Source organism: Grammomys surdaster, unplaced genomic scaffold (genome assembly GCF_004785775.1).
Source record: "Grammomys surdaster isolate TR1022 unplaced genomic scaffold, NIH_TR_1.0 237, whole genome shotgun sequence".
In the NCBI taxonomy this organism is placed as follows: Eukaryota; Metazoa; Chordata; class Mammalia; order Rodentia; family Muridae; genus Grammomys; species Grammomys surdaster.
In genome coordinates this window covers 2,737,175-2,746,590 of record NW_021604682.1, presented here as the reverse complement: position 1 = coordinate 2,746,590, position 9,416 = coordinate 2,737,175, and the positions used below count along the sequence as shown (strand labels likewise).

At 52.8% G+C, this 9,416-nt stretch overlaps 1 protein-coding gene across 3 annotated transcripts in view; it reads left to right on the top strand.

Annotated features, from left to right (window-relative positions):
- Nucleotides 1–9,148, top strand: part of Rab36 (RAB36, member RAS oncogene family) — a 15,173-nt gene extending 6,025 nt beyond the window's left edge. Inside the window, exons 5-11 of one of the 3 annotated variants that reach the window (XM_028773942.1) lie at nt 935–1,036; nt 3,500–3,564; nt 4,960–5,011; nt 5,699–5,780; nt 6,111–6,201; nt 6,999–7,124; nt 7,553–9,148. In XM_028773942.1, coding sequence (XP_028629775.1) covers nt 935–1,036; nt 3,500–3,564; nt 4,960–5,011; nt 5,699–5,780; nt 6,111–6,201; nt 6,999–7,124; nt 7,553–7,611 — 577 coding nt within the window. In that variant the 3' untranslated portion in view covers nt 7,612–9,148. Of the gene's footprint in view, nt 1–934; nt 1,037–3,499; nt 3,565–4,959; nt 5,016–5,698; nt 5,781–6,110; nt 6,202–6,998; nt 7,145–7,552 lie in introns of all 3 variants that reach the window. The other 2 variants (XM_028773943.1, XM_028773944.1) reach the window with 2 other exon arrangements.
- Nucleotides 9,149–9,416: the final 268 nt, after the last annotated feature.

The following is a 9,416-nucleotide window of genomic DNA, read 5'->3' as shown; positions in this document are numbered from 1 at the left end:
ACACACACACACACACACACACACACACACACACACACACACACACACACCAGTATGGTGACTGACAGACAGATGGTGAAGCACCTTAGATACTTAGCATTCATCACACTGGTCCCCACGCTTCCAGCGCGGTCCTCCCTGGGAAGGAATCCTCCTTTCCTCTCACTATTTGCAGTATGGGGCTGTTTACTTTTTGAGTGGATGCAGCTTCCCCTCCCCCACATCACTGCCATTGGCTGCCCTGTTGCTAAGGTTTGGATAAGAATTTCTCAAATGTCAGAGGCTTGTAGTCTCCAGCCCATGGAACTTCCTGTAGGGTGGCAGAACGTTTAAGAGGTAGAGCACTTTCACAGAGGGACTGACTTTGCACCTTGCAGGCGGGTCGTTCGGTCATTGGGGTGTACACAGGAAGGGAACAGTAAGCCACCCCCATTCCCTTCTTTGGCTTCTTGGCCATGAGAGATGCTCTCTTGCTACATCATGGTGACAGCATATCACCGATCGAAAGAATATCCCTGGCTTCTAAAACTACGGGCCCAGACCACCTTCTCCTCATGGGTCGCCGTGGTCTCCAGAGTGTGTTACGGGTGATGGAAATCTGATAAACGCACTGTGTATTCATGGCCTCGGTGCATTGTGTATTCATGGCCTCGGCGCACCGTTGCTTTCCTTGCTGTTTTTGAGACAGGCTAGCATCTGTTAGCCCCTGGAACTCCCTATGTAGACCAGGCCCACCTCAGAATCACAGAGATCTACCTGCCTCTGCTTCCCTGGCGCTGGGATCAAAGGCACGCACCACCACCACACCAAGCCGGCATCATATGAGCATTCCCTAGTGGGGAATCATGTTTCCTAGAGATGTTCACTCTTGCGAGCGGCTCTACGCATTTCTGTGCAGGGACCTCTGCTGATTTCCTCATCTCATCTCCCGCAGGTTGTGCAAGAATGTTTTCGACCGTGATTACAAGGCCACCATCGGCGTAGACTTTGAAATCGAGCGCTTTGAGATCGCAGGGGTTCCCTACAGCCTCCAGATGTAAGTCTCCGCTATGGTGGTTTGGAGAGCTCCCCATTAGGGAAAGCTCTCAGCTGGATCTCTTCCCTCTGTGCCCCGTGAGTGCTCAGCAAGGATATGTCTGGTCAAGCCCGGTTCTGCGTGGTTATAAGAAGCTAGGCTTCATGGTCTATGGGTCCCTAGATTCTCTTTGCGTCCTCACAGTTGCTTGGTGTTGGTCATGAGATCTGGGAATGATCTTCTCCATTCTCCACCCCAAAAGCATCTTCCTGAGGTTCAGCCTTCCTCCCCAGCTGGACCACCTGTGATCCCACAAGCAGCAGACTGGTGCAAGCCTCTGACAGTTTTTGGTTGGTTATTTCTTTTTCCTGAGCTCTGAGCCTCTATTTTCCCCTATAAAATAGGGCAAAGTCAGTCCCTATGAACCAGCGTTGGGTGAATAGGGCTCTGCTGGAGGCCTAACCCTGCCCTTGTCCAGCTCTCCGTCCCCCTACAACTTCCCTCTGTATATGTGTCCATCTGTCCATCTCATCCTTCCCCCCCTTAGTCTGCCTTCTCTAATAACCTCGTGCCTTTGGCTGTCTCTCAATGGTGCACTACTTTCTGCCCCACATCCCGCCCCGTTCACACTCCCTCAGTCAGTGCAAGACCTTCCCAGGGTTCACCTTTTACCTTGGTGAAAGTGCTCTATGCTTTACACCTCATTCTCCCCATTCCCCAGAGGATCTTGCTGTCCTACCCAGCTCCCAGACCCCTGTGCTCTCAGGTGAGGCCCCTCCCTCCTCCCTGCAGTTTTTTTTTTTTTTTCTTTTTTCGAGACAGGATTTCTCTGTGTAGCTCTGGCTGTCCTGGAACTCACTCTGTAGACCAGGCTGGCCTCGAACTCAGAAATCCGCCTGCCTCTGCCTCCCAAGTGCTGGGATTAAAGGCATGCGCCACCACCGCCCAGCCTCCCTGCAGTCTTATTTGGCAATCTCTGTGCTCTTCTTGCCTACGGTGGTGTTCACCAAGCCTTTCTCTTAGTCCCCTTCCCTGCCTTACAATCTGGCTTTGGTCTTTATTCCTCTGTGTCCTGCCTAGGCTGAGTCCACAGCTCCTGTGTCCGTTCCCATCTCCACAGAGACAGTGACCTAGTGTAGCCCTGGGGCCAGAGGATAACACATCCTGTCCAGGGGTGAGCACAGAGTCAGTTCAGAGTAAAAGATGCTATGAAAACCCAGGGCTTCGTGACTGAGACTTCTGAGAAGCTGAAAGGAGCGAAGGTCTGGTCCAGAGGGAGCAGCCAGATGGAGCTATACAGAGCAACCGGGCTTCTACTGTGTCCAGGCAGTATCTATATAAAATGGGCACTGCCTTGCCCCAGACTCGTAGGCTCTTATAAGGCCATTGCCAGCCAACCATCTTGGCTTACTTGTGCCCACTCACCACTCCCCATCGAGTGGCTTCTTCAGACATTGGGGAAAAAGGAATGAATTGATGAAAGAGTAAGCCCAGAAGCCTTCACTGTGCTGAATTTCAGAGAAATAGACTCAGATCACAGACATCCTATCTTTGGGTTATCTTTCTAGTTCACTGAGAAAAACAAAATGTTCATCTGTTGACTTTTTTTTTAAAGATTTATTTATTTACTTGATGTATATAAGTAGGTGTCTTCAGAGACACCAGAAGAGGGCAGCAGATTTGATGGACAAGTATCTGCACATACACCTGCGTGCCAGAAGAGGGCATCGGATCCCATTACAGATGGTTGTGAGCCACCATGTGGTTGCTGGGAATTGAACTCAGGACCTCTAGAAGAGCAGTCAGTGCTCCTAACCACTGAGACATCTCTCCAGCCCATCTGTTGACTTTAAAAGGTGACCATTTGTAGACTGGGTCTCAGGGACCTCCCTACAGATTGACAACCCATCGTAAGCCCATCCAGGCAGTTCCCGGCTGTCACCTCCCCTCTTCCATCTTATGCTATGGCAGACACGATCAATCTGTTACTCCATTCCTTTCCCAGGGATCCACGGCTCAGCCTCTATTCCCTTCTCAACAAATTGTTTCAGAAAGCCAGAGCTAACTAGTCTGTTGGCCAAGGGATGTGGCCTGTGTGTCCCTGTTAGCCCCGTTCCCCACCCCAGTCGCAAGTACGCTGAGGGCCTGTCCTGGAACCCCAGCATTGTCCTGCTATAGAACATACGGTCCTTATAATGTCACAGTCAGGAAGGACTGAGCTACAAGAAAGCAATTTGCAACGTTACACCTTCTCCCCTACTGGCGCTGCAATCCGATCAGAGGAAAGGACCTAGGAGGGTTTGGCGGGAGCTGGAGGCGGGGACAACTGGGACAACCAGGCACTTGCTGTTGTTCACCTGTGGCTGGCATGTTGGTGTAGGTCCTGAGGCCTTCCCGTGGTCTCACTGTTGCCATTGCCTTAGAACACAGTGACTGCCTAACCCGCCCCCACTGTCTTCCTGTCTCCCCCTATTCCCCTCGCAGCTGGGACACAGCCGGGCAGGAGAAGTTCAAGTGTATCGCATCTGCCTACTACCGCGGTGCCCAGGGTGAGCAGCGAATGACGCCGGAGATCTCAACCTATGTCACCTGCACAAACCCTACTCCTCTGTCCTCCAGGAGTCACTTGGAGAGCCCTGCAGCCAGCACTTAGCAATGAAGAAGCCACCCAGGACTCTAGAACCTGGCTGTCTTAAGAAAGTTGCGCCCTTAGGGAGTATCTGAAGTGTTAGGCGCAGGCTGCCGTAGGCCCCAGTTTACAGCTCAGAAAAGAGCATTCTTGTTTAAGGGTCCCAGAAAAAGACAGATGACTTCATATTTCCAGGTGACAATGAACAGAGGCTTTTCCTGTCTTCGCCAGAGAGCGGCGACAGGTGGGCCCAGCAGGATTGGCAGGTCCTGTATAGGTGCTTCAGTGCCTACTGCCAATGTAGCCAGGGGCAGCTGGGGGCCGAGCAGGGCCCAAAGTCAGCAGAGATGGCAATGCGAAGTCCCCAGGAAGGAGACAGAGATAGAAACTAGTAGGAGGTGGACAGCCATCCCAAATCAGGCTCACAGTATAGTCATGGTTCTGTCTTCTTGGTGTAAGAATCACTGCGGTTTCATCCCAGCTTAAAGAAGGGGGAACAGGAAATGAGTCGTGGGGCGGAGCCTCCAGCATGTCGGAGTACACTGTGGCTTCTTCTAGCCATCACCCCTCCTAACCTTTCTTCCTGAGGGGCCTCTGCTTCCCTGGAGTGTGAGGTGCCTGGCACGCCTTCATAAACTACTCACCATGCCTGCCACCGGTACAATTATGGTCAGCCAAAGCACAAAGGAGGCCTTTGTCCAGCCTGCTCTTACTCATAGTAGGGCAGCAGAGAGCAGACCTCTGCCTGGACCATCCTGCTGTGGCCTTCCCCTTGGGAACCCAGGGTAGACTGTGTGATGAGAGAGCCGGCCACAGAGATACCTCACAGGCCCCTGCCCACGTTGCTCTACAGAAGCGGTTTCCGTTAACTGGTTGTTACAAATCCCCATCCTCAGTGAAAAGTCTACCCAGGGTCAGGCCCTCGACTAACAGCTTTTCAAAACAGTATCCCTCCTGACAGCCAGGGGTATTCTCACTGATGTACAGACAAGGAAGCAGGCTGTCCACAGTCACAGCCCTCACCAAGCCCACTGGGCCTCAAGTTGCAGAGGATCTCTTGCTAGAGTCTAATGTTTCCGAACTTTCTCTGTTACACCCCCTCTCCCCCAGCTAGGCTGCTAGGTACAGATCTGGAGGGTTTGGAGGGGTCTGGTTGGAAGGGTAGGTCCAATGGGCGACCCCAGGGTGACTCCTCCCCAGTCTTCACAGTGGGCCCACCCCAGTAGTTCCTCATGATCTTGGAAGTTACCTAGGGGAGCCTTTCCCCCCAGCACACCTGTTGCTGATTGGCTGTTGGCTTTCCCTGTGTGTCCAGTGATCATCACAGCCTTTGACCTCACCGATGTGCAGACTCTGGAGCATACCAGGCAAGTAACCCCTCACGAAGCTACCTGGAAGGGTTCCCAAACCCCAGTCTCCAGGCTGTACCCAGAATGCCGGATACTTACTAGCCAGTTCCCCACTCATCTCTGAAGACGTATCCTCACTCACTGCTGGGGGGCTTAAGCTGACAGGCCGCAGTTGGCTTTCATATCCTATTGCCACCATATTGGAAATCTTAATTTTGCACAAGGGCCCCTCCGTTCCCTTTTACATTGGTCCCTGATAATTTTCTACCTAGTCCTCCCCGACAGAAATTTTTCACTCTGTGTATTGGGCAGAGTTGTGGGCAACATAACCAATTTCAGAGGGCCATCATCTGCCAGCAATAATCCACCTAATGGACCAAAGCCCCTCCTCCTTCTGTTTGCCTGGGCCATTCACATCAGAGTCCTCCAGGCCGTATAAACGAGACAGGAAAGGTTTTTCCAACGGATAACAACAGGAGTCACCTAGGTCTCACAATAAGAGTCTTATTGGATGTGTGCCTTCTCTCTGGGTGTCTTATTGAAACCTCTCCCAAACAGGTGCCTTAGTATTTCCAGCTCCTTCTGGTCCCACTGAGGGTCCCTGACTCCAGCACCAGCATCCCACTAGGTCAGCATAGGTCAGGGCACCTTTCCTGTTCCTCCTGGCTAAGCACAAGCCTCTTGTCTCCACTCTGTGCATTCCAGGCAGTGGCTGGAGGATGTCCTGAGGGAGAATGAGGCAGGCTCTTGCTTTATCTTCCTCGTGGGGACCAAGAAGGATCTCCTGGTAAGCAGAACGAAACTGGAGGCCCAACTCTGACTGGCTATCCAGAAAATTCCCATGTTTGCAGCCCACTTGAAGGGCACTGAATGATTCCCCTCATGCCTTGTGTTGGACTTTCAAGACTATGGGTTATGGGACTGAAGAGGGTTCTCCCCCAAGAGGCAGGGATTGCTCACTTCTCTGGGGGAGCATACAGTGTCAGCTCTGGGCAAGCAGCATCCCTGCCCTGGGATACCCCACCACAACCCACTTGCTTGGGGTGAAGTGAAAAGCAGGGGTAAGGAGAGGAGGCCACCCTAGGAACCCCCCTGCAAGGAGGGCTGTTTCTTCCAGTCAGGGGCAGCATGCGAGCAAGCCGAAGCAGAGGCTGTGCATCTGGCCAATGAGATGCAGGCAGAGTACTGGTCTGTGTCGGCCAAGACGGGTGAGTAGCGTACCCCACATGCATCTATTACCGAAAGGTTGCTGGGTGCGGGAGTACAAAAGGCAAAGCTGGAAATCCAAGCTCCAGGAGACCAAGTGAAAGGCACACAGAGCCTGGCACATGGGAGATTCCTACAAGGCTGTAGGAACTCGGAAATGGGGCCAGTAGTCCTCGCCTCAGGTGCAGAGACAGCGTGCATCCAGCCATGGGCTGGGTATGAATTGAAGCTAGAGGTGGCACCACCAGTCCACCACAAATAGCTGAAAGTGCCGGTGCCTGGAGCCCTCTGCTGTTCCTCCCCCACTGTCTACACTAGAGCACCCACCCCTCCTTGACCACAGGAACAGCAGGTTCACTGAGATCCCACGGTGGGGCAAGTAGGGTGCTGCTGCACACTTCCACAGATCAGTAGTTACACACGGGCAACGGTCGTGTTGGCTGCTGAGACCTGGGGGGGAGGGTATACACAGATTCCATGAAAGGGCCGACAGCATGTGGGTGGCACCCAGAGTCATACAAGGGTCAAGGAGCAACTGATCGAGAGGGCGGGTGCTAAGAAAGGAAGGCTCAGAGCTTTAAGGCAGTAGCCTGGGGTAAGGGTAGGGTAGCAGGGTAGGGGTGGGGGCCAGAACCCACTGGGAAGCCAGGTTGCCACCCAGAACTCTGTGGGCTGATTGGTCATGGGTGGACTCGTAGCTGTGACTACCAGGGGTTCTCTGGAAGCATGATGGCCGCCGGCCTTAGTCCATAATGCATCTGAGGGCAACTTGAGTCATAGCCATCTTGTGGGCCCCCAGGAGAGAACGTGAAGGCATTCTTCAGCCGTGTTGCCGCCCTAGCCTTTGAACAGTCTGTACTTCAGGACCTAGAGAAGAGGCCCAGCAGCCAGTCCCAGGTCGGAGATGGAGATGGAGACCTAATACGTGCGTACAGGGAGGGCTGGGTGGGGCTGAAGAGCAGGATAGGGACCAGAGGGCCACACCCACCATCCTTAATTTGCCACTTTTGCTGTCTTTGTGGGACCTTTGGGCTGTTTAGCCGTATCTTGGGCCTACAGCTTCTATGACCTTCACCTACCAACTCAGGCACCTGCCCCGGCCCCCCTTCTCTCCACACAGGCTCCTTTGGGGCCAGGCTTAAGTTCCTGTTCTTCAGATGTGCCTTGCCTCCAGCTTACCTGAATGCCACAATCCTGAGTGTCCCCTGGGTCTTTCCCACACCAGGTTATCTAGGCCTCAGAGGACAGGCCCAGGGGACCAAGCTGAGGGTTCCAGGTATCAGGGTGGAATAGTCCTTACCTAATGTCAGCTGTCGGATGCACGGTCGATGACATCTTTGTCTGTCTTTGCAGGAATAGAGGTACCCAAGACCCAGGAGAGCAAGAGGCCCCCTGGCCTGGGCTGCTGTTAACTGAGGCCAGAATCAGAGCCATCTACACCCGTTGTATGTACAGGGTGACATGGAGCCCAAGATCTACAGAGGATAGACCTTCAAGCTGGAGAAGCCCTGTCTCTTCAGAGCCCAGCCATTTCTCTTTAGCCAGTGGCTGATGAAGACCCATACTGCCCGGCTGGTTGATGGGCACCAGGGTGAGCCTTCTCTATAGGGTCTTCAGATGCTCACTGTCTTCTTAAAAGGCTTCAAGACTGCAAACTCGGGACACCTCAGGGCTAGCCCACATCCCTTACCCAATCATACCAATAGCTGCGGAGCCCTTTCCTACAGATCCTCAGGGATCTCTGAACCCTCATCAACATGTTCCAAACACCGGGACTTGCTGGAATAGGCGAGTGAAACTAACCTGCCACGCCACACAGAGCTCTCTCTCATCAAGAAGACATTGAGTCCTAGGCCTTCAGCCTCAGACCTAGCTCTCCCAGGACTCTGGGGCTCCATCCACTGTTAAACACAATGGACAAAGTCCATTTGGCCCCCTGGCAGAGTCCCGCCCCCATCTCTGAGATTCCCAATGGTTCTGCCCTGAGTATTAGTGGGTGAGAAGGTAGACCTTTGGCTCATCACTGTGACCATCCTGAGGGATGGCGATTGCATGGGTGACCTTTGGATCCTCACGAGAGGAGTCACTGTGACCATCCAGAGAGATGACAATGCATGGTGTCCCTCTGGCAACTCATTCCACATTCCCTGAGCCTGATACTGTCCTGTGTTTTCACCTATGCCCATCCCTGCTAGCCTACCATGTGTCTGTCCAACTGGCCTGTGTGTCTCATGGGACTTAGGCATTGGGCCACATATCTCTGGAGGACTTGGGACATCCAGAATCTAGCATGCCTAATCCCTTTCCGCACATCAGCAGGGACACCGCATCCTACATGAGTCCAGGGTTACCCCTGACCCGCCACCGTATTCCTATAGCTCTGGGTCCAGACCCACACACCCCTGTCTTTCTCCTGCCATAAGAGGGTGGGCACACTCAGCATTCTTAGCTGCTGTACCCCCAAGACAGGGTCTCCTGTAGTTCATGCCGGCTTCCAACTCTCTATGTAGCTGAGGCTTACGCTGGGTTTTATTTACCCTCCATTCCAAATACTGGAATTAGAGAAATGTACCACCATACCCAGCAGCGCCTACCTCTCAGGATGGTAAACATCTGTAGGCAGCCATGTTGGTCCATGCCCTTTTCTAAGTGCCTGGTATACCACACCTCTCCATGACTGTTCATTGACTCAGCAGTGGCCAACCGTCCGAGAGCACCGACCTATCTTCCTGTTCGATAGCAACGTTCCTTAGCCTTAGTTCAGTGAGCCTCTCCCTCCCCACTGGCCACCCCATTTGAAACAGTGTGTCACCATGCATACTAGGCTGGACTTGAGCTCGCACCAGCCCCCTGCCTCCATCTCCTAAGTGCCGGGGTTACAGACACAAAGCTCACACTTGGCTCCAGGCCTTTTATTCTAAAAAGTATATAAAACATCTCTTTAAAGGATTTAATGTTTGGTATTAAACAAGGTGGTGGTAGAGCATAAAAATGAAAATACTTCTGCCCTGAAGTTGGTGGTACTCTTTGAAGTGAACACGGTTAACAGTTGATAAAAATTCCTTTCCCAGCCCGCCCTGTGTGCAAACCCCCATGTTGGCTTGTTTCTCCAGAGTGTTCTTTGGTTTTTTTGGTTTTTGGTTTTGGTTTTGGTTTTTTTGGATATTTTATTTACATTTCCGATGTTATCCCCTTACTCCATTTCTCCCCGCCCAGG